The sequence below is a fragment of the Meles meles genome, chromosome 11 (genome assembly GCF_922984935.1).
Source record: "Meles meles chromosome 11, mMelMel3.1 paternal haplotype, whole genome shotgun sequence".
Lineage (NCBI taxonomy): Eukaryota > Metazoa > Chordata > Mammalia > Carnivora > Mustelidae > Meles > Meles meles.
Window position 1 is genome coordinate 8,023,517 of NC_060076.1, and position 24,249 is coordinate 8,047,765.

Consider the following 24,249-nt stretch of genomic DNA (forward strand, 5'->3'; position numbering starts at 1 on the left):
GCCCGGGTCCAGCGTCCAAGCCGATGCTGCTCTGGATGCCCCTGGTCTCGGCCACTCCCACCCCCTGCATTGTTGACCAATAGCCTGGTCTGACGCTGAAGCAGAAGAATTTCCATTCAGTTGGGACTTCGGGACGGGGGTGGCTTCTCTGCCAGTAAGTGATGCTCTCGGCTACCGAAAGGCCTCACGTTCCGGCCCCACTAAGCCTGGGGTGGCCACCACGTGACAGCACCAGAGACACGTGTCTTCCGGGGCCGTTTCTGAGCTGGGCGGCTGGCAAGTTTGTTTCTCCATGTCCCCTGGGGCAAGGGCAGGGGTAAGGGCAGTGATAATGAGCTGGGGTTCTGGCCTTGCTTTGCGGAGTGTGGTCCCTGCTGCCCGGCCCGATATGGCACGAACAGCTGGAAAAACTGACCATGTGGCTTGACTATGTCAGAGGATTGCTCTCTTTTTCCTCAGCATAATTTTTCCATGAATAATCTTTAAAGCTCTTTAAGTGGCTGTTTCTTTAGCAGTTTTATTGGAACATATGAGAACTGAGTCTCTGTGGGGAACGAGATATCGTGTTGAAAAAAAAAATCTGGTTTTCATTACATTTCTCTCAAGAAACCAACAGGCTGCCCAACAGACCACTCATTGATTGGAAAAGAGCACAGAGCCTTCTAACAACGGCTTTGCGGTAGGCGGGAGTCGGGATGATGAATGGTCCTAAGAACCCAGGCTCTAGAGGCAGACGGACATGGGCTCCGGTGTTATCGGCCACTTGCAGGCTGAGTGACCTTGGGCAAGTCACCTGGCACCTCTGCGCCTCATTCTACGTCTGCAAAACAGGAACAGTGGCCCGACCTGGCAGGCTCCCTGTGAAGAGGAAATGACACAGCATCCCTCCCTCCTTCCTGTAGCAAGTGTTTTCTGACCCAGAGCCAGCCCTGAGCCATGTGCTGGTCAGCCACATTGGATTAGGGAGCTCGTGTTCTGCTTTCATGGGGTTTACAGTCAAGTGGGGGAGAAAGACAAGCATGCAGGTCATTGCACCCGGGAGGGACACATGCTTTGACAGGCAGAAAGAAGAAAACAGATATGATAATAGCAGTGACTACACCAATAGGACACAAGCCTGGCTCGGAAGAAAGGTAACAGGTACGTTCCCAGCAGTCACTACACCAGTGGTATGACGGCCATGTCGATGACGGTGGTGGTAACCGTAGCAGCTGACCTCTGCACATCTACGGGGGCCAGAAACTCTGCTCAAGTCTTCGCATGGGTGCAAGAACACGGCCTCCCAGGCCTGGTTGTAATCTCGACGCCACCATGTGGGATCTGAGGTTAGAAGGATTAAGGAGCTTCCCTGGGCAAGCAGCTGGTGAGCAGCAGAGCCGTGAGCCGTGCATCCGAGAACACGGAAAGGTCGGAGAGGAGCTGGCGGGTCTGACATCCAGGCTGGCCCAAGCCGACGCCGTGGCGTATGCAGACGCAGCAGCAAAAGAGCAAAGACCCCGAGATGACAGAAAACAGAAGCTACTAGAGAAACTGCAGGGAGCCAGCCAGGCAGAAGAGCGGAGGGCGGGGACTGTGCTTGGGGTGGGGGTGGGGGGTGGTGGCCAGAGTGGCAGGGCCATGGGAGGAGGTTAGAGTCTACTGAGAGGAAGGTGGAGAGATTTTTAGCAGGAGTGGTGATGTGCTCAGATTTGCACCCTACACAGCACACTCTGGCTAAAAAAGCACATGGAGGGCGCCTGGGTGGCTCAGTGGGTTAAGCCACTGCCTTCGGCTCAGGTCATGATCCCAGGGTCCTGGGATCGAGTCCCGCATGGGGCTCTCTGCTCAGCAGGGAGCCTGCTTCTCCCCCTCCCCTCTCTGCCTGCCTCTGCCTACTTCTGATCTGTATGTCAAATAAATAAATAAAATCTTAAAAAAAAAAAAAAAAAAAGCAAGCACATGGATGGGGCCAGAATGACAGGCCGGGAAGGAGAGATGAGGATGACAGGTGGGTAGGAGGTGGACCAGCAGGGGTGCGGCAGGAGGGGGGCTCAGGGCAGCCTCGGTGGAGGCTGCTGCTGTTCACTTGGGAAGCAGGCCTGTGGGGCTGATGAGAAGTTCAGACTGGGAATGATGTCTGGAGCCCACTGGGTGTGGCGTTCAGGAGACAGATGGCACCGGGGACAGATGCATGCAGACACGGGTGTGTGGAGCCCCAGGAGTGGGCAAAGTTGTCCAGAGTTGTAAACTCAGTGAGAACTGTGACAGAACCAGTGTCTTTGGGATGAGAAGAAGGGACAGGCTGAAAAGGACCCTGTGTAGATCCAGGGTCAACAGAACAAGTATCTGAGACAAGCGTCATTTTAGATGCATGAAGAGAATGACCTTGGGCTTCACTTGTGATTCTTTTTTTTTTTTTTTAGAATAACAAAAAATATTTTACTAAAACATAAGATTTACAGAAGTTTCCAGACAAGCCATACAAAATGGTCACAAGCTTTTTCTTGAAGGAAGGATTCTACACTTGACAGCAAAGTCACAATGTTATTAGTGAGGGCTGTGATGTTTGTTTAATGTTCCCATTTTGGTTCAAACAATCAAGCTTGTCCATCTACAGCGTCTAAATAAAGTTAGACTTGGCTAGAGAGCATATTCTAAAGAACTGGTTAGCTGCTTTTAACCAATGCAATTAGATCACCATAAAAAGGGGGAAAGGAGCCCATAAAATTGAAATAAAACTACCTCTCCCCCTCAAAAAAGTAATAAAGAAAAACACCCACACCCCTGCAGCTAACCCTGACAACTACCTTCATTCACAGTGCTTAACCATGATGGGAGAAATGAATAAAAGCAGAGAAGGGCTGCTGCTTTTAAATGTTTCACAACAATCCAGATGGTACTTCTAGCCTCTGCTCATGCTTTACAACAGTGAATCAGGACAAGACATAGATTTGCTAATGTGCATTTAATCACCAAAGGACTGAAGATGTCTGGGCTTTTATTCTGTAATGTTTCTAAGACTGTGTCCATTAAATGCAAACAAAAAAGGAAGGTGTCTTGGCAGAACAGGATAAGTGATGCACACTTGATGATCAGATCGATTTTAAATATTATTCATGGCATATAGCCTAGTCCATGCTCTAGCTGTTTCTATGGCTTGGGCCTCGTTGGTCTTCCACTGCTCTGCTACATCGTTTGCTAACGGATCATCCGGATTGGGAGCACTTAACAAAGCCTGGATCGATAGCAGAACTGTGCGGATCTGCAGTGCTGGGGACCACTTATCTTTCAAAATATCTAAACATATTCTTCCCGACTTGTCTACATTAGGATGATAAATTTTGGTCATGAAACGTACTTTAGGGGCTGCCATCGGGTATTCTTCTGGTAGGAATAGTTCAAGCTTAAAAGTCCCTCCCTCAAAGGGGGAATCCTGGGGGCCAGCAATGACCACATGAAAATAACGGGCGTTGCTCTCATCTGGTTCTGCTTTAATGCCAGGAACTGGTTCTGCCAGCAAACGCTGGGTTTCCTTGATAATCCTGCGGGGCAGCCCGGCCATCTTGTCAGATCCCGAGTTCGGCCTCTGGTCTCGACTCTGGCTCCGCTCGCCTCACGCACGAGTGGAAGTCCCTTCACTTGTGATTCTAATGGAAGGCGTTAGAAGCAATGCACGGATTTCCTGAGCAGCAGCCCCATCCTTGGCTGTCACCATTTCTCCCTCGGAGGCACCTTGTGCAGGCAGCACCCATCTTTGGGGCTGCAACACGCTCTCCTTCCCTTGGGTCCGGGTCTCTAGGGGGAGCAAGCTGGAGGGGTCTAGCCTACCACCTGAGTCGGCTGGCCAGCGCCAGGAGCCAGCGTCCGCCTCTGCCCACCCATGTGGACCACAGCAGGCAAGACTGAAACGCTCCAGAAACAACCTTCCGCTCGACCAGATGGTTCTCTCGGGAGAAGGGAGAAACGGAAGCAAGAACTGTTGACCTGCCCCCTTTGCCAGTGGTTCGATTAGCGATGGAAGGGCTTCCGTTGAGAGGCAGGCCCCGTGCTGCTGGCGCAGTGTCCTGAGTTCTCAGAGAGGGCGGTGACCCCCATCCTCGGGGCCAGGCCCTCCAGTCCCCCACTCTCTGGCAGCCCGCACTTGCCTTCACGACACCCATGCTCTTGTGAATAAGGACCGAGATGCAATTTCCTGTTGACCAGAGTCTCCTACCAGCCCCAGCTCAGGGAGGCGGGGGCTGTCTGGGCCCGAATGCAGCAGGCGCAGGGCTCTGGCTACAGAGGGGCGGGCTCTGCAGAGGAGGACGGGGAGCCTCGTTCCCACGGGTTTCCAGCAGCATCCGCGTCCCTGCCCTGGGTCGGCACTGCCCCATTGAAGCCGTCTGGCAGACGGCGGCCGCTCACGGGCTACTTTCCAAGTCTTGCACACTGGAAATTAATGGGAGGCAGCTGTGGCAGAGGGGACTCGGAGTCACAAGACTCGAGTTCCAGTCCAGCCTCTGCCTGGGCTGCCGGGAGCTCGGTGTCCAGTGCCTCTCTGTGTTGGAGAAGGGGAGTGGCCATGGCCGGATCCAAGGTCCCGACGGGACCACGTGGCGCACAGGGTGAAGGGAGTTGTGCGTTTCCTGGCTTCTTTACTGTGTGTGCTGTGAGCCCCGTGCCCGGAGCGGGGCCCTCCCTGGGGCTGCCCTCCGGCACTCGGGGACATGGGGCCGTGAGCACAGAAAGCTCTCTCAGGCCAGGCTCCACGGGCGAGGCTGGAAGCCGGTCACTGTTCCATTCACACACACTCTTTGTTTCTCACACACGCAGCTCTCACGGGTCCTCGCCGTGACAGAATGCCCCGCTTCATTTCTTCCTGAAAAAGGGCATCCGATCCCCCCTCAACAGTGGTGAGGCCCAGAGGCTTTCTCCCCGGAGTCAGAGCAAGCAGCCCCGGGAAGCCACTGGGGCCGAGTGTGGAGCTGGGCCTCAGCGGGGCAGAGGAGTGGGACGGAAGCAGGCTGGTGTCTCTGTTCCTCTGCTTGACCCTGACGCAGCAGGCTACTGAGACGAGAGACGAGGAACAGAGCAGATGTGAACTCCCAGAGTGCAGAGGCAGACATGGGCTTCTCGGCTCCTGGGCGCCTCCCCCAAGCCTCTTTACCCATTCTGAGAATCGAAAAAAGCTATGGGGTGGGGGGCTATGCAAGGGGGAGTCCCCACCCCCCGCCCATGCGGTGCTCTCTTCCTCTGCTCACTACTCTCCAGTGGACGGGGAGGACTCCACAGACCACCTGGGGGAGCTCGACATATGTCCCTGGCAGCTGGGAGAGTCAGGGGACTCCTAGTGCCTTCCTCAAGCGTGGGAGCCCACACGGCCCCGTCAGAGGACAGCGGTGGCCACACCAGGGTTAGCAGCACCGGCTGGTCTGCCAGGACAAGGTGAGGTGTGGCCTCCCACTGCCCCTGGGAGGAGAGCCGGCTTGGAGGTAAGGGCTTGCAGGGAACCAAGCCGCAAGGAGCTGGCCGGGCGCACAGACTCTGTGAAGGGGCGGCCGTGGTCCCAGAATGGACGGGTGTGCGCCCCAGCCAAGGGACCCGTGGGATCTCTGAAAAACCCATGAAAGTGCTCACGTGAGGCTATCCGTACAGCACTTGTCACCCGAAGGGTCCAAGACAGCAGTGCCCACTGCTAAGACTGCGTCCTTTGCCCCAGGGCCCGAGATTAGCAAGCCAACGGAGACAGAGTCCTGGCGGGGAGAAGGGCCAAGCACCCCCAACCCCGACCATGAGAGATCAGGCCCCAGCCAGGGGCAGTGAAGAAGATTTAATGCCAGATCAGGTTTGGAGTTGTGATTCTTACACAGAACCGGCCTTCTAAGAGCCATGCAGGGACAGTACGTGACTCAAAAGTCTCTCTAGGCAAGGGTCATCCCAGGCGGCGATGATGGCACAGACGCGGTCCTTTCTCTGACTGCACTGCACAGACACAAAGGACAAAGCGGGTGCTTGGGACCCTCAAGGGCATCCTGCTTGTTCCCCGCAGGGGATACAGGTGACCAGTCCAGACCCCAAGGCTCAGCAGCTGGCTCTGCTCCCTCCTCCATCCGAGAGATGAGGGGGTGAGCACCCCAGGACCTCCTCCTACAGAACAAGGCTCTCGGCCCTCGCCGCACAGGGTAGGTGCGAGGGTCCCGAGATAATACACAGGAAGCGCTTCCGACAGTACGAGCTCAAAGGGTCCCAGCCGCCGCCACCATCTCCATCACCTCTGAGCCTCTGTTTCCCTAGCATGGACCAGCACACAGCAGCTGCTGTGGTGGTTTAACACGCGCCCGCAAATTCGCCACACTGCCCACACTGAGTGGTCGGGTCTGCGTCCCCTCTCCTCGGACCTGGGTGAGCCTGTGTGACTGCCCTGACCAACAGAGCATGGCAAAAGCGGGCCACGTGACTTCCGGCATGGGGGGGGGTTCACACAGATGCCACGATGCAGCTTCGACCCTGCTCTTGGGACACTTGCTCTGGGGGAACCCTGCCACGTAGGAGCTGGGGACTCAGGCTGTCACACGGTAAGGAAGCCCAGGCCATGTGGGAGCCACACGTCCGTGCGTTCTACTCCAGCTGTGGCCCTGCCAACAGCCAGCACCACACGCATCCAGAGGATTCCAGCCCCTAGCCACTGAGTCCCTCTCAATCTTCAAGTCCTTCTGACCGAGGCCCCAGATACTGTGAAACAGAGACAAACCATCCCGGCTGTGTCCTGTCCTATTTGCTGACCCACAGAGCCCGTGCCTGTAATGAAAACGGTGGTTCTGGGCCACTAGGTTCTGAGGTGTCTGGTCATCAGCGGTGGTACACAGCTCAGCTGGTGAGTGGTGAGTCGGACTGGAGGGCAGGGCCTCCGGCTCCCCGTCCCCTCTGTCGGCTGTGTCATGCTGTCCCTCCGTGGGGACAGCACCGGAGTCTGCCCCGTGCGGGCCACGAGCCAGCAGTCCCGGGAAGCAAGCCCACGTGAAGTATTTAGTCCTACCGCCGTGTCACCGACAAGAAAACCGAGGCTCGGAGGGAGTAAGCTGATGGGCCCAGGCCCCACACCCAAGAAGTGCCGGAGCCGTGCCGCAAACTCAGGTCTGCCTGACTCCGAAGCAGGGCTTTTCCCCAAAAGGCAGTAAGACCAGAAATACATAGAAGCATGTGGAGAGCAGGTCCGAAGGTACGAGTGCAGAAACCCGAGGCCCGTGCTGAGATTTTCCATGGCCTTGCTCTGCTGCCAAGGACTTTTGAGAGAAAACCTGTCAGCTGGTTCAGCCACGCAGAGGCGGGCTAACAGAATCTGGAAATGTCTTCATCGGTTCCAAGGCACACACAAACATGACTTGCCCTCTCTGGGGGTCAACGTTCTTTATGATTTTTGCTCTCCAGGAAAATATTAGTTCATTTATATAAATGAAACATTACATATGGGGGGGGGATTGAAAACGTGGCATTCTTGGCCCTCTCGCCTCCACAGCCCAGAAACTGAGAAGGTCTCTCCGTTTCCGTTCTCACAGGCTATTTGTTGGTGCGGAGCTGCCGGCGCGGTCACTCCCCAGGTCACTCGCACAGAGAGTGGACAGCTCTCTGTGGGGCACAGGGGCCCTCATAGACACGAAGGGCACAGTCTCAGCCTGGGACCACGGTGACATTAACTAAGGCCTCTGAGAGACCCAAGTCCGGTCAGCAGGTCTCAGAGCCTGAGGCAGGCGAGCTGGTGAGAGAGTGGGCACAGCCGCACGGAAGGGTCAAGGAGCCCACCGGCCATCTTGGTCGTGCTCACACTGGCTTCCTCCGGCTCCTTCCTGTGCCATGCCTCCTGGCCCCCTCATGGCTTCTGCTATCTGTCTCCCTGCTGAAGCCTAAGCTCCGTGTGGGCAGGTCTCTGCCTCATTCCCTAGGTAGCTGGCTCATGGCGAGGGCCTGTCCCAGCAGGCCCCGGATGTCCTGAGTGCATGAACCCATGAAGGCATCTCAGGTCCTCTCCTTGGCAGGTGTGGGGGCGGGTGCCTGACCGCTGGAAAGAGAGCCTGGAGCTGTAGCTTCAACCCCCATCCCGAGGAGCTGAGGGAGGCTGCGTTCCTCCCATTCCTGGGACTGCAAGAGACACATTCCTGTCCCTGGGCCCGGCCGGGCTCCTGCCACGCAGCCTGGTCTGACTGCCAGATGGGGGAAGGCCTCCCAGGAGCTGCCCCTCTGGTCCCGCCCTCCGCAGGACCCCTCGGCTGTCCCAGGCTGCAGCAGCACCCGCCTCTCTGTCCTTGGAGATGCTTCGAGGCTGCGGGTGGGAAGCCAGGACCACTGAGCACGTCGGAAGCCTTCCAGACACTCCCGGGCCCTCTGGTGATCAATGAAAACCTTAACATCCTGCTTCCAGGGCGGGAGCCAGGGCTTTGGAAAACTGGTGGAAAACACTCCTGTGAGCCGGGCTCACACCCCTGTGTGAAAAGTGCCGCCTCAGCACTTCCCCGGGAGTGTGGAGTCAGCAGTCCGCAGGCCTGGAGCTGCCTCCCAGAGCCCAGTGCCTGCAGGCTCGGGCCGGGGGCTCAGAGGCCGGGCCGGCGCAGCTACCCAGGGCCCCTGTGTGCCAGGCCCTAGGGACACCAGACGGGGTCCTTACGCTGGGGGGAAGGCAGACAGGGGGCAAATGTGCACAGGTAACACTCTGATCCCCACGCGGGTGTGCTGCCGAGAAAGCCCAGCTCCACAAGCGTGTACGACGCTGGGTTGGCAGAGTTTCTGTAAAAAGCCAGACGGTGAATATTGTTGGCTTTGGAGGCCATAGGGTCTTTGTCCCAACCACTCAATTCTGCCACTGTCACGGAAAGCAGACACAGACAATATGTCAGCGGATGGGTGTGGCGTGCTCCAACACAAAAACAGGGGCGGGCTGGATGTGGGCCAGAGTTTGCCAACCCTGGTGTAGCAGGGGCCCGACCTGGGCGGGGACGGGGCAGGGGGGTCTGGCGGGAGGAAGAGCAACCCGAGGCGGTGATGTTTCACCGACGGCCGAAGGCTGATTCAGCGACGGAGGCACAGTCAGCACTGACGACGGTGACAGCCTCCTAGCAAAGACACACTCGGTGAGAGGCCGTGTGTGTCCGGCACTGGACTGTCTCACACACGGGGTGTGAACAAATTCCCACAACAACCGCGGGAGGGAAGCATGAGGCGCACTTTACAGACGGAGAAACTGGCGGGTACGTCGACTGTTCTGTTGGCTCCCTCGGTCGCCGAGTCCTCCTCAGCTCCGCAATCACGGAGTTGGTGACACTTTCTCTTTCCCAGGTCCCTCAGGCGAGGGGGCTGGCGCCTCACTACGCTTTACTCATTTCAGCTTCATTAAAGTCTCTTCGTGTGAGCCGGGGCAAGTGTGGGGGAGGAATTCTCTTTGCTGCCGGGATCCTGACCGAAGCTGGCGGTTAGTTAACTTGCTGGGTTCTGGCCTCCCACGGCTAATAAATGGCAGAGACAATGGAGGGGACAGTGGCTAAAACAGGAAAGTCTGGCAGCCCCTGAGGAGGCTGGGCCAGGGCTGGGTCCTGGCTCCCAGGCCCCGTTTCCATCCTAGGCAGCGGTCAAAAGTCAGTACAGCTCCTCCTTTCCTGCCCAGGGCTCAGTGAGGGGTCGGTTTCTGAGGCCCCCAACGAGCAGAGTTAGTATTCCCAGCCTGGCTCCTGGTCCACGGGCTCCGGCCTAGCAGGAGGGAGCTGGTGGTGCTCAGTGCAGAGTTGGCCTGGGGGCAGCGGGGGGTCCTGGTCCCTTCCTCAGGGAGGAGGGAGTGAGGCAGGTGCTGGTCAAGTGAAGGGACCTTTGGGGTCAGACAGATGCCTAGAGGGAAGGGGAGGCCTCTGCTGCCGTCTGGCCTATAACAAGCAGCCCACAGGCTTGCCGAACGGCTGAGACTCAGGAGGCAAGGCCGGCAGAGGAGCGGGCCTGGGCTGCAGCGGTGTGCAGGGCGGCGGGGAGGAGGAGGCTCCCTGGGGCTCCGCGATGAGGCTCCGGCAATTAGACCCGGCTTGCGCTCCAGGCCAGTGCGCGCCAGAGGCCCACCCGGAGCCTCAGCCCCGTCCTTCCCTCCTTTCACCCATTCGCCCATGAACCCTGCGAGGCCCAAGCGTCCATCGAGCACAAGCCTTACGCCGATGCTGGAGGCTCCTCCGCTGGGATGGGTCTTTGGGAACTAAGTGAGGCCCAGTGACCAGAAAAAGAGAATAATTATAAATGGGGGGGGGGGTGTCATAACGAAACAAAGGGCTGAAATAAAGTCTCTCTGAGTTTAGAACAATGAGTAAAGAGCCAACCATGGAAACAGGAGGGAAAGGCATTCAAGGCATGTGCAAGGGGCCTGGCTGAGGAACTTTCCAGACGCCCTGCTTCTCTCAGGCAGAGATGAGGCTCAAGTTTGGCCTGTGGATGGAGAGAGTCGCTAGAGAGAGGCAGAGCTGGCCCCTCAAGGCAAGGCTAAGCCCTTCCCTCTGCCATCTCTCTTCCTGCACCGTGCCGGCCCCCTCAGGGCCTTGCTGCCTGTCTCCCTGCTAAAGCCTAAGCTCCCCGTGGGCAGGTCTCTGCCTCGTGCCCCTGGGTCCCTGGCTCACTGTTAGTGCCTGGCTCATAGCAGCCCCCCACCCCCACCCCGCTCAGTGGCTCCTGCGTGCGGGGAGAGGGAAGTGGGGATGGTCCGGCGCGGCTGGTAGGCCACAGCAGGAAGGGGCACTAGGAGACGCATCCTCTGGCACCATCTGGAAGGTCGAAAGAAAGTGTGACTGTGGGGAGTTCTTGGCACGTGGGGAAGGCCAGAGACTTGGCTTATCCCACTAAGGCACATTAGTCAGGTAAGGCGGCAGAGGCCTCTTACTCAAACTAATTTGAAGGAGACTCAAGGGCAGAACGCTTTTGACCAGAGCCCACTCTGCTCCAGAATTCTGGCATCATCTGCTGAAGAAAGTCCTGAACGGTTAGTCTTTACTTCCGTTCCTTCTCTGACCCTCAGCAGCTGCTTTAGAATCCTGCTGCTATTACCTACGTCCCTCTGATGGGAACCCTGTCCCCAGCCCCCTTAATCACTAAGGACACCCTGCGTGTCCCAAATCTGTGAGTGAAGCTGATGTTCCAGGTGGGTGAGCCGTCCGTGTCTGGAGGCACCAAGTCCCCGGGCATCCTGTGCCGCTCCCCTCCAGGTCGCATCAACTCGAACCCAGGCAGCAGGACCAATGCTAAGGGTCCAAGTGACTCGGAGAAGTTTTCTCTGCCCTGTGCATGTTCCCAGCCTGGGGCTCTGACCTGGTCTCTCTTGGGGCTGTTGGGCCCCGGGCTCTTTGAGGGAACCCCAGCCCAGAGGTGACCCAGAGGGGTCCCGTGGATTAGGAGGCTGGAAGGTTGGTGTGCATGGGCTGCTGGGTCCATGGAGTCTGGCAACCTGCCACTCAACAGCGCCCTTGATGCCACGGTCAGGGCAAGCCCAGCCCGGGCCATTAGTGGGTGTGTCCGCACTCGAGGTGGCTACAGTACCTGCGAGATCTTCCTTGGATGAGACCAGTCTCGGAGAGCTGCTTCCCGGTTCAATTCGGAGTGAGAGTCTGGAAACAAAGATTTTCGTGCAGTCAGAGGGGCTCTGGCGTATCAGAGGGGACTGATCACATGTGTGTCTGGAGTCGGGAGACAGGACTACTGCTAAGAGCTAGAGCCTCAGAGCCCAGGAGCCATTTGGGGTCTGTTCTAGATCTCAAGACAAGCCTGGAGACTCGGTACATTTATTGTCCCCACCTACCGGATGAGGAAACTGAGCAGTAGCAAGGTTAAGTAGCTTCCCCAAATTCACGGGCTAGCAAGTAGCAGGGCACACAATCCAACCCAGAACTGTCTGAACTGAAATCAGGGTTTTCAATTGTTACAGTGCACCCCCTTCTCGGATGCCGCAGAGAGGCAAGACTATGGACTTGTTAGGAGGACTGGCACCTCAGTATTATTATTATTATTATTATTTTAAGCACTGATTAAGAACCTCTGGATGAGGGCGCCTGGGTGGCTCAGTGGGTTAAGCCTCTGCCTTCGGCTCAGGTCATGATTCCAGGGTCCTGGGATCCAGTCCCGCATCGGGCTCTTTGCTCAGCAGGGAGCCTGCTTCCTCCTCTCTCTCTCTCTGCCTACTTGTGATCTCTCTCTGTCAAATAAATGAATGAAATCTTTAAAAAAAAAAAGAACCTCTGGATGAAAATGGTGGAGTGAAGCCAGATGGCAGACTCCCCTTCTCCCAACAAATTATAAAGCCTTAGGAGTAGAACTTACCAGCTGCAACTCAATAAGAAAAGGGGCTGAGCTGAAGCCATGAACTTCAGAAGCTTGCAGCCCAGGAGAGAAAAAGAGGACTGTGGAGTCTGACCAAGAGGTGTGACAGCAGGGCTCCAGCATCCCGCCCTCTGAGGTGTCTCGGTACGTCTGAGCAGGAGTCCCTACCTCTCCCTCTTCAGAGCGGCACCAGATGTTGGCAAGAAACGCATGAAAGGAGCGGACGACGTGGTGCATGGTGGATACTCTGGCACGAATGAAGGTTCCACTGAGGGGGTGATTTGAAACCCAAGGTGCCCCTTTCTGGAATGGGTTACAGCCTCCAACGAGGTGGGGGAGACCCTGATACAGGCCTTTTAATAGAGCCCCCATATCTAAAACACACCACCTGCTCCCTGCCCCCTTGGAGCCTGAGGCTAGAGGAGAAGGGAGAGACAAAGCACCGTGAGCTCACGGCATGGCAGGAGGAGGAGCCAGCCCAGCTCACACGTATGGAAGCAGGGTCAGATGTCACCTCCCTGCATTGGAGCCGGGGAACAGCCAGGTGGAGCTTCTCAAATGGGAGCGAGGCAAAAAGAAATGGTACGGCAACCTAGCAAACATCCTCTCACACAAAGAAGGAAAGAGAAAGGAATAGAGCAGTGCCTAGGTTACTCAGCCGAGGAGGCAGCCCCAAGGCACACAAGAAAATCCCCCCAAGCGTGACCCCCCCATGGGTTGAATAAAAGCAAGACCTGAAAAATGAGATGATGACACAAAGGAGTAAGATAGAAAGGGAGACTGGGGTCCTAGGGGACCAATCAAGGATCAGATGAATATCTAAGTAGAGACAGATGATCCAAGTGTCTGTGAGGAAAAGACAGAGATCACAGCCACTAGGAAGAAGCCAGGGGACATGGAAGGTAGACAGCCCCCAACATATGGCTGCCTGGAATCCCTGAAAGAGGAAAGCCGAGAAATGGTACAGAAGAAGTCAAGGATAACCCAAAGAATCCTTCCGAATTGAAGAAAGGGCATGCCAGGTTCCAGGAAATCTGGTACAGAACACTCTACTCTGAACCATTCCTCTAGTTGTGCCTTTGAACTTCAAGGACTCCTTTACCCACCAGGTAGATAAAGCAAGTCACGGACAAGAGGAAAGGACCAGACTGGCTCAGACTTCCCTATACCGGCAGCCAGTGTCAGAAGGCAACGGGAGCCGGGCCTCCAAGCGCAAGTGCTGGGGGAGAGGAGCGGAGGGGTGCGGTCCTGGAGGCGAGGCCCCGTCACACGTGGATGTTTTCACGAGGGACATCAGAACACGCAGGACTTGTGAAAACCTGCCTCAGGGGGAAATCCAGCGAAGTAAGGGAGTCGTTAAAATAAAGACTCCAGGAATGGAAAAGCTGCGGAGGAACACAGGTGGTAAGAATTAAATCTGTTTAAAAACACTAACCAGTAGGAATTACGGTTCCCGAACATAACGTGTGTTATGACTTGGACTGTGCAGTAATAATAACACGACTAACAGAAGACTGGAAGATGGTGAAGGGGAGGTGAACGTGAGGGAGACGGCTGACGTTCTCATCTCTCATAACCGGCCAACTGACCCTGCGCATGGTGGGGACCCGGTTAAAACAGGACTCACCGGCTCAGACCTCTTCGTGTTTTTTCCTGACTGCTCTTAGTAATCTTAGAAGACTCTTTTAGGAAATTAGATCTCTTGTGCTGAAGAAATATTTATTTGAGGAGCAGCTAATTCTTTACATTTTATTTCCCTTTCTTTTTCTGGTTAAATTAAAATACTTTCAATTAAAAATAGCAAGTGTTGCATGATCCAGTTTTAATTAGTTCTATCATCCCATCCGACCATCTGTCCGTCCTTCTCTGTGTCTCTACACACTTCCTATGCATTAAAAATGTCCCAAATTATGTTCACTTAATGCTAAAGGTCATGCCTTCTAAGTGGTAGGAATTTGGGTAATTTTTCTTGACTATGATAAAATGGACAAAGAGTAGAGAAAAAGCAGCACTGTTTGGGCCCCGCGTGGCACAGGGTCTCCCAAGCAGCTGGGGGCAGGCTGTCAGAAATGCTCCATCATCAGGTGATAACGAAGCCACCTCGTCCTTCTGGGTGGGGAACAAGGCTCAGGACATGAGTTGGGCCACGGAGCATGGGTTCCTCAAGCAGAATCACAAGCCCTGCATGTCCTGTGTCACTCAGAGCTGGGGCCTCCCTGGGGATAGACCCCGTCCATGGTCTGGCCCCATCCATGGTCCAGCCCCAGCCAGGGGAGGGTGCGGGCTTCTGTCCTTGGTTTGCCCACTTGGACCACAACAAAGGGCCTTTGTAAAATCCAGGCTGACTGGTTAGCAGTAAGCACAGGGGGTGTTCAATGCCCTTCAGGATGGAAGGAGTAATTACTCATGACCTCCAGCTTGTCCAAGGATTATCTCATGGTCAGAAGTATTTATGGACTATTTTTCTCCTTAAAGGATATTAGTGTTAATGAAAAACTGCTGTCTCTTTAATTGTACTACAGGCACATGAATGGAAAATATGATCCCAGAACCTAAGAGGGAATAATTTCACACTCTGGGGTACTCTTTTCAGGAACAGCAAATGCTTTGTAAGTAAAATGAGCTTAATTTGTGGCAAACATAATTTCAGTGGTAATCTCTGGCCTTCGTCTGTTGTTATTGTTATGCAATAGATCACAGTTTCATATGATCCTCTGCTCTAACAAAATATTATACAATAACAACTAGAGACATTATGTCTATGCTCCCAGAGACGGCTAATTATTAGAACCACCCAGGGAGCTTTGAAAAAAATACAAATGCCCAGGCTCCACCATGAACATATGGATGGTTATAAAGCTTTGCAGGTGACTCTGACTCACGGCGAGGGTGGAGAACCACGAGTGCGGACATGGCCAGATGTGGAGCACATCAGGAGTGACCAGGAGTGTCACTAGTGGCCACAGTTCCCTACAGTTCTCAGTGTTTTGATGAAGACCAAGTAATCAAACGGGTCAAATTTTCAATACAAAGCTGGAAGAGATAAAAAAATATATATATTGGATAATGGGACTCCAAGGAACATGGCCCCTGGAAGCAGCCAGTAAGACGGGATTTGAAAGAATACACATAAAGTTGACATTTAGGGGGAAATGGTCAATTACAAGATGGCTGAGATCTGCCTCGATATCAGGTCATACGAAAAGTACTGAGACTCTTAGCTGGCCTCAAGCTCAAAATGAGGCAAGAGGATGTCCGAGCAATGTGGCAGACAGGGTTGATCTGAAAAATCTTCCTTCTCCCTCTAAGCACATGGAAATACTGCGTAAATTCCCGGGGCCCACAAATGAAGAACCAGCTGAAAGCCAGAGCAGGGTGAGGGGAAGATGAGGACAAAGGGCCCACAGGGGTCTTTGTGGGAACAGAGTCAACTCCGAAGGGCTGCGTGGGATGCAGATGAGGCCGCAGCCAGAACCCCGGGGCCACAGGGAGCCGCCTCGTCCCTGAAACAGGCTCCCGGAGAACTGTCAGCCTGGAGCGTGGCTAGAGAGCTGCCTTTCGCTCAGCGCTATGAGCAGCGGTGGAGGGGGAGTCACTTGTGAGGCCCCGGGCACAAAGCCTGTGTGTGTCACACGCAGCCGCGGAGTCCACGTTCGTGCTACTCATGCAACGTGGGAAAGCCAGGCCGAGAAGAAGACAGAACAATTTCCTCAGATCTACGGGGCCTGGGCGCCTGGAGCCGCAGTACTCGCGCGCGCTGGCCGGGTCACCTGCCCTGCAGGCGGCCGCTCACGGGTCCCAAGGGGCCGCACGAGGACTGCCACTCACTTGTAGTTGTCGTCTTCCACAAACTTCTGGAGCTCCTCGATGTAGCGCACGGACTTTAGGTACTTCTGCACGTGGGGCAGGGTGGTGAGGTGATCTGCAGGACACGACAGAACCCACAGCGTCAGTCTCTCCCCACCCCGCACGGAAGTGTAGGAATCGCTGGTGCACGCTGCCCTCAAGGGGGGGGTGCCCCCTCCCCGACCCCACATACCCCGAAGTCACCACCCGTCCTTGGCTGGGAGAGAAAGCCCTCTAGAACAGACTGGAGCCGGGTGTCTGTCCCCTAACACAGGTGTGCCCTGGGGCAGCTGGGAAGCCTCCCAAGCCCCTGTGTGACAAGAATGCGAGATGAACCGACAAACCCCATCAGCCCGGGGCAGAGGTCCGACCCCAGTCCCAGCACAGCTTGTGAGTCTGACCCGCGGGCTGGAGCTGCTCCCTCCTGGGGCCTAGACGCCTGGGCACCTGTTCTGTGCCAAGCTAGGTACCAGGTGGTTTCCAGAAGGCATCTGCTTTAACTGTCACATCGGCCTCATTTGGGGGAAATACTATGCCCGTTGCACAGAGAAAGAAACTAGGGCCACTGCGGCAACTGGCAAAGATCAGATCATCGAGACGTGGCCGAGCCAGGTCTCAGCCCTGTCATGGGTCTCACCCTCTGCCATGTCGCAACCCCCCTTTTTCCCAGGTGCCCTCCGCAGTCCACCATGGACACCGCACTCCAAGGGGTTCGAACATCCTCCAGGGTCCTCTCTGTCATTCCTCCAGGGGTGGGACAGAACAGGTTGAGGGAAGAGGTGAGGCAGTAAAGGAGGCTGTGGAGGAGGAGAAAGGGGGTGGGGAGGGCCCCCCACTCTTGGGGACGGGCGTCCAGCTGCTGTGAGGAGCCCCTGACGGCCCTGCCCCTCGGCTGCAAGGTTTGGAACAGGTCGTTCTGCCTCTCTAGAGCCTTGGTGCTCTTGTCCTGGGGCTAATGACACCTGCTTCACGAAGCTGATGACGTCTGAGAAGGGGCAGGTCAGTGAGGGGGACAGTCGTACGAGGCGTCCCTGAGCTCTAGCGAAATGTGGGAATGTGCCGAGGGCTCTGCACGCCTTATGTCCCCGCTCTGCTGATGAGAAAACCTCGCACTTAGAGAGGAGGGAGTGACTTTTCAGGAGGCAGAGCTGAGATTTGAGCTCGAGTCTGTCTGACCCCAAAGCTGTGCGTGTAATCGGCCTGCAGGCCGGCGGGACAGCCGGTGCGGATGCACTCGTGAGCGGAGAGCGCCTGCGCGGGGGAGGGCTGTACGGGGAGTCTGGACCCTTCGCTGCTCTTCCAGCCAGGACAGCGGATCTGGGAGTGCCTGTGGAGGGGTTTGGACCGGAGCTTTTGCTTCAGTAAGCCCGCCCCGCAGAATCCCACCCTGGCTTCCCTGTGGCCTTCCCAAATGGAGGCTGTTAGTTTTCTCCTGCCCTGTATACTGTAGGTGGGGTTGGCTTCCTTCCTGTCCCCTTTGGCTGCTTCCAAACTTTTACTCCTCCGCCCGCTTATGAAAACCCTACCCCGCAGAGGCACAGTCCTGCGCTCTACCACCCGATACGCAGCTTCACGGCTGACTCCGCCCAACTGGTGCCCTGGTCATTCTTGCCCCTTCCTGGGGGACCCGGACACCTGGCTCGCAGGCACGTTCCATAGCCCAGAGTGCACCGTCATCCTGGGGGTAATCGACATCCGCATGGACAGCCCATCTAGCGTGGCGTTCCCGCTTCTCTGTTTCTCCACTTCATCTCTGACAACTGGTCACACTTTGGATCCGGTCATGTGTAGCAGAGCCTGGCCAGTTTGTACCAAGTCAGCTGCCTTTTTCTGCTAGGCCCACAGCTGGATTACATTTCCTAGCCCCGCCCCGCCCCCGCAGAACTGATGAGCACCATGTACCAATCTGGTCCATAAACCCTACTCTTGTATGATTCTTTCTCCTCCTGCATCTGCCCGTCGGATGTGGAGTCCACTAGAGGACCCAGAGGCCACGGGACGTGGTGGAACCACAACACAGAGGGACCCAAGTCTCTGAATCCTCTCAGAGGAGAGATGCCCAGAGGCTGCCCACAAAGCTCTTCATGGATGAATGACCTGGGAGCCAGAAAGACCTGGGCCCCACCACTCCCCAGATGCATGATCTCAGACAAGCAACTGAACTATTTTGAGCCTCAGTCTCTTTGTCTGTAACAGAGAGATGGGAACAACTAGTTTTCATAGTCTTTGAGGATCAAGCCTGTGGGTAAATGGTCTAGCACATGTTAGATGCTCAAGATACTAAAATGAAGAGCTTCATAGAGTTTTCTAGAGCTTTCTCACTGATCAGGTGCTGAAGCCAAATTTCAGTGATGTAAGATTTTACAATTCCAGCAACCAGGGGTACTAACCGTAGCTACAGGAAACTTGTAAATCAGCGATTATTCGGAGAATATTGTTCATCTGATTGGATCTTTGTTCGTTTTCCATGATGCTGCCCGAGGCAGGATATGCAGAATCAATGTAGATTAAATCCAGAAGATAGATCCCTGAAATTAAAGAAGGTATTTAGTAATGGGGGGCATTCATCCTGAATCAGAACAAGATAGCACAAAACAGCACTACTGTACTAGAAGGTATAAAGTGTGACTTATGGAAAACCGAGATACTATTCTGACTTCACTTCCAATCCCGACTACTAATTTCTCACATAGACCGCACCACTGCAATCAGGCATCTGTATGACAACCAAAATGCATGCTGGCAAGACTTTAGCATTTCTAGTTCATATACTCTCCAGCTACAAGGGTTTTCACCTGTAATCCAACTGGAAAATAACAGGACATGAAAGGGACAGATACTTGTATTTTTCAGCGACCAATGGCATTGGATAGATCTAAGATGTCATATCCAGGACAATGCCCCTTTGGACTGAATTCACTTTTCTATTTATTCACTTAGCTATGTGTCTATTTTTCTACCTACACACACACACACACACACACACACACACACACACACACACACACACCAAAATCATAAATTAACTAAGAGACAAAAGAAGGAATTTTTTAAAAAAGCAACAGTCCTTGGTACAAAGAATTAAGGCTAGATAGAGAATTTTCTTGAGGGCGCTTAGTAAGAAAGTATTGCGTGATAGGAAAACATGGCGACGACCTGCCCGTGGTGAGCCTCAGCACAGCCTCCTGGCATCAGCCCAACTGGGATTCAGCCAGCGATGGGAGAGGAGGACCCCGTGTGCAGCATGATCCACACCCCTGGCTCTCCAGAGGTGTGCGTGGACAACGGATGGGATGCCATCCCAGCAGCCCTCCATGAGGACTGCCACTAAATCTACGACACTGGTGAGCTGAGCAGGAGGAAGGATATAAAGCAGAACTCAAGGCAGGAAACATTGCACAAGGCAAAGAGGAGGACCAATACTAATGAAAAGCACAGCTGATTAAGAGGATCAAATTTCTACGTGCAAAGCAACACTGCATCGAAATACACAAAGCAAAAAGCTGCCGGAAATGAAGTGAGTTCAACGAGACCACAATCACAGAAGGAGCCTTTGGCATGTCTCTTCCAGAATGTGTGTGTGCGCGCGCGCATTTCTGCATGCTCACCCGTGTGCAGCTGTGTGCGTACGTGTCTACCTACAGAAAAATACACGCATATACGGATACATGTATGTATCTGCGCATATATGAATAGAGTAGTGGAACTAACAAGCTTGGTGTTATATAAATGAAAATATCTTCTTTTCAAATACCCATCGAATACTTACAAAAACTGGTTATATATTAGACCATAAAGAAATGCTCAGGAAGTTCCAAAAAGTAAATGCTGTCTTACCCACATTCTTTGATCTTACTATATTACACCTAGGATTTAGCAATAAACATAGAAAGAATTCTAACTGATTAGAAAACACACATACACAATTAGAGAAAGACAATTATCATATGATGTCCCTGATATGAGTAATTGGAGAGGCAAAGTGAGGGGTTTGGGGGGTAGGGAAGGAAAAAATGAAACAAGATGGGATTGGGAGGGAGACAAAACATAAGAGACTCTTAATCTCACAAAACAAACTGAGGGTTGCCGGGGGGAAGGGGGTAGGGATGGGGTGGTTGGGTTATGGACATTGGGGAGGGTATGTGCTATGGCGAGTGCTGTGAAGTGTATAAGCCTGATGATTCACAGACCTGTACCCCTGGGGCAAATAATACATTAGATGTTAATTTTAAAAAATTAAAAAAAAAAAAAGAAAACACACATACACTCACAAGCATCTCTTAGGTCAAAGAAAAAGCAAAAAATGTAAAACAAAAAACTATTTGAAGATAACATCAGTAGGAACACTATGTATCAAAATGTATGAGATTTGACCAAAGTGGTACTCAGAGGAAAATTGATAGCCTTAAAAGTTATTAAACTACTAAGAATTATGACAAATACTGTTAAGCAGGTATTTAACATAAAAGTTGTGGCGTTTTTTGCATGGATGGACTAGCACTGCACTGACTCATACATGCATTATCTTATTAATCCTTACAACAACTCATTTTATACAGGAGGAAGAGGAAATGCAGAGGGGATGCATAACATGTTCCAGGCCACACAGCTGGTAAATGACGGAGGTGGGAGTCGAACTCAAGACTGCCTCCCAGAGCACAAACTTCCTGCCATCACAGGGGACCGCTGGTGCTGGATACCATGAGTCATTCGTCTGCTTTAAAAATAACTACACATTGTTACGGGAAACCATTAAATCACAGAAACATATGCTAGCACTTCAAATTGGAGCCATTTCTACTTCCTTTCTTTCTAGTGGCACCATGTTTCCAAAATTTTAATAATTAGAAATAATTTCCCTTGTGGAAGCTCCAAGTTTGGTGGGTTGAAATCCACAGATGGATTCTCTCCTTGGATCTTGTTTTTCCTCTCCCTTCTTAAAAATGTAATTCAGTTACCTCTCCAAGGATTCAGCAGAGGCGATCCTGAAAATCCCATTACTGCTTCAACCACAACAAAAAGGAGCCTCTGGGGCTGAGCATGAGGTGACCGGGACAGGGGACACGTGGCACCTCTGTTCTAGCTGCAAACCCCGTTTGCAGACTGGAACCGAGCTGACTGAGTGGCAGAACGAAGGCTCAGCCAGAAGCAGAGATGCTGGGGAGCAGGCCGAGGAAAGGGGGCTGGAGAATGGGGGCTTCTGGAAGCTCCACAAGCTGGGAACTTCCCTCTTTACCCATGTGACCCTGCCATCAACCCCTGAGTGTGGAGGAGAAAACGAAAGCTCAGAGAGATTAAGAAACCTATCTAGGCCTCACAGTGGGTGTGTGGGATTGGAGCCCAGGTCTGTCTGGCTCCAGCGCCTGTGTTCCGACCCACTCACTGGCCCTCAGAAACACATGGGGAGTTGGCTTTTCTCAAATAACACCCTCTGCCTGGAAGGCTTGCTCTGTGCTGCCCTGGGAGGATGGAAGCTGGCCCCTTTGCTTCTTCTTGGGTCCCTGGTTATGCAACGGGAAGCCAGGAGAGGCTCTCCTTCTAAGGGTGGCACACCATTTCCAGCACCCCCGGTGCTCACTTGCACCCCAGGGAGCACAGGGAGCTCACTACTCCAGCAGAACTAATTCCACTGTCGGAGTGTTCATTACCCCTCCACAAAATACGCAGACTCCAACACCTGTCTCCTCCCCAGGGCCTGAGAGTACACCGTGAAACACTGAGGATTGGCGGGGAGGGGGGGGGTGCTCCCCCAAAAGGCCTGTTCCCAGCAACCTGGGCCTTGGTAATGCCTGGACAGAAATTCCATCTAAACATCCTTTCAGCCCCACAACAAAAACCTCCCCGAAGGGAGCAAATCTTTTACAGTTAATACTGTGCAAATCCAGGGAAATCTTCTCAGCACTGCTATTAGCCCATAACTGGAAATATTTAAAAGCCTACACTGTAATGAAATCATAAGCAGAGTCACCTCCCACCTGTCCCGTGCCAGCGCTGTTCCCAAGCCCCACGTACAGCTAGCTCTCAGCACAAGGGCCACACGATACTTCTTTGTGTCATTCGTGTATTCAACGTCTGATTCCCTCATCAGACTTAAGACTCATCAGAGCAGGAAGCGGGTCGTGCTCCAGAGCTCAGTCCCCGGCAGCTGGAAGAGAGCACGCAGGAGCTGCCTGGTAAACATTAGCTGGATGAAGGATGCACGGAAAAGGCAGATTTTATGTGAGCCGCACAACAAGTTCTTGTAAGCGTTTCACGAGTTCATTACCACCCCCGTTTTGTAGCTGCAGACACAGACACTGAGAGTCAAGGGATGATGTCAGTAAAAGAAAGAAATGCTATTTTCATAAAGGTATTTAGAATTTCGTATTTATTTTTTTAATCACTTTGTTAATGTGAAGTGGAGCGGACACACGATGTTACACTAGCGTCAGGTGTCCAACGGAGCAACTCCCAGGTTCATAGGTCACGCCCTGCTCACCACAGCGGAGCTGCCATCTGTCACCACACGACGCTAGCACAGTATCATCGACTACATCCCTCGTGCTGGGCCTTTTGTTCCCGGGACTTATTCATTCCACAACCGGATGCTTGTATCTCCCACCCCCTTCACCCTAAAATTTAATTTTTAGTAAAATTAATTCAGTATTTAAGTAAATAATAACAACAAGACCAAGCACTTACTGTGTGCCAGGTCCTAAACTAAGAGCTTTGCCCAGATTACGGGATCATAACAGTAATAACAATAACACAGCGGCCAGAGAGGTTTTACCTCTGTTTTTACAGAAGAAGAAACTGAAGCCAAGAGAGTTGCTTCAAGCTGTCTGAGGCCACGCAGTGGGAGAAACGGCCGAGGCAGGATTTGAACATAGCTCTGTCCCGCCGTGTTGTCAGGCCTTCGTTTACCCCAGTCAGATCTTCCGGTGTCCGGCGGCCGGTGAGGCAAGAAGGGGGCACAGCTGGACCCGGAGGTACCCAGGCTATGGCTCTCCCTGCCTACATCCCCCTGTGGGATCAACACTCCCCGAGAGGGCTCACCACCACACTGCGGCCGCCCCTCCCGGCCACATCTTCCATCTCCTCCCCTCTGCCTCCCTGGCACTCAGCGTGGCCTATCTATCCCCGGTCCCCGCGTCACTGGGCCCACCCAGGCCTGAAGGCCCTGCCAGCCCTGCCACATGACAGGCAGCAGCGGCGTCAGTGGGAGAGTGTGGGGCTTGGAGCTGGGAGACTTGGAACCCTGGCCTTGCCACTCACCAGCTGGGTGGCCTCAGGCAAGTCCTTGTCACCTCCCAGGGCCTCGGTTTCTTGACTGGGACTGGGGGTAATGAAGGTGGTCCTGAGGAGTCTCCTGGCCCGGGGCCTGGACCACTGAGGTGCCCAAGAAGCTGAGCTGAGCCTGAAACTGCCTCCACGGCCAGGCCTCACTCGGAAGAACATGGGGCCGCCCGTGGGAGGGATGCACCCGTCTGGTTTTGCCATAACCGTGGATGGCACCCAGATGCCGGCCACGTGGTGGCCACCCACCTCAGGCAGGCCAGTGCTGGGAGATTCTGTCTGGACGGGGCAGCACAGCTGGGATGTCTCAGCTCCTGTCCTACTAATACAGTTCCTGCAGCAGACGAGGCTGTGTTAATGGCCTCGTTAAGATGGACAGTAATTGGACCAGCCACCAGCCCTGGCTGCCGCAGGGCTGAGCCACGCCAGAGTCCAGGGCTAGGCTGAGAGGTGCAGACGCGTGGCGGGAAACAGCTGCACTGGTATCAGCCATGCTCTGTGGCAGGAAAGGCCGGCCTTGCCCGTACCACCGCACCCTCACGGCGACCGGCACTGAAGGTACTCGCCCTCCCAGAGGAGGACATGAAAGCTCAGAAAGGAAAAGTGACTTTTCTAGGATCATACAGCTTGCAAGCGGGGGCATAGGATTTGAATTCAGGCCCGTCTAACTCCAAAAACTGGGGACAGAGAGCCATGCTCAGGGCTGGGGACTGGGAGTCCTTGGCCGGCACACGGATGAGGGTCCCAGCCGCCCACGCTGTGGCCTGCCCCCATTCCCAGAGGATGCATGTGGCAGCTGCCATGTGCCCCCGTGGCTTGCCCACCTGTAGACTGGACCTCCTC

General features: G+C 54.2%; 2 protein-coding genes across 18 annotated transcripts in view; both read right to left on the minus strand.

The window, feature by feature from the left end:
* RALGPS1 (Ral GEF with PH domain and SH3 binding motif 1) overlaps positions 1-24,249 on the minus strand; it is a 274,225-nt gene that overhangs the window by 32,909 nt on the left and 217,067 nt on the right. For 15 of the 17 annotated variants that reach the window (XR_006820740.1, XR_006820741.1, XM_046022361.1 and 12 more), the window contains 3 exons: positions 18,522-18,659; positions 16,114-16,207; positions 11,509-11,576 (listed from right to left, as the gene is read on the minus strand). Coding sequence is in view for 15 of the 17 variants with exons in the window: in XM_046022361.1 (XP_045878317.1) it covers positions 11,509-11,576; positions 16,114-16,207; positions 18,522-18,659 (300 nt within the window). In the remaining 2 variants the exon portion in view is untranslated. Of the gene's footprint in view, positions 1-5,777; positions 5,941-10,562; positions 10,740-11,508; positions 11,577-16,113; positions 16,208-18,521; positions 18,660-24,249 lie in introns of those variants that run through there. The other 2 variants (XM_046022371.1, XM_046022372.1) reach the window with 2 other exon arrangements.
* Positions 2,556-3,604, minus strand: LOC123952817 (ubiquitin-conjugating enzyme E2 N). The gene has a single exon (XM_046022376.1). It carries the CDS (start codon positions 3,539-3,541, stop codon positions 3,083-3,085), a length of 459 nt encoding a protein of 152 aa, XP_045878332.1. The 5' UTR covers positions 3,542-3,604; the 3' UTR covers positions 2,556-3,082.

Coding starts and splice junctions, on each gene's coding strand:
- LOC123952817 (XM_046022376.1), bottom strand. CDS start 3,541: ATGGCCGGGCTGCCCCGCAGGATTATCAAGGAAACCCAGCGTTTGCTG.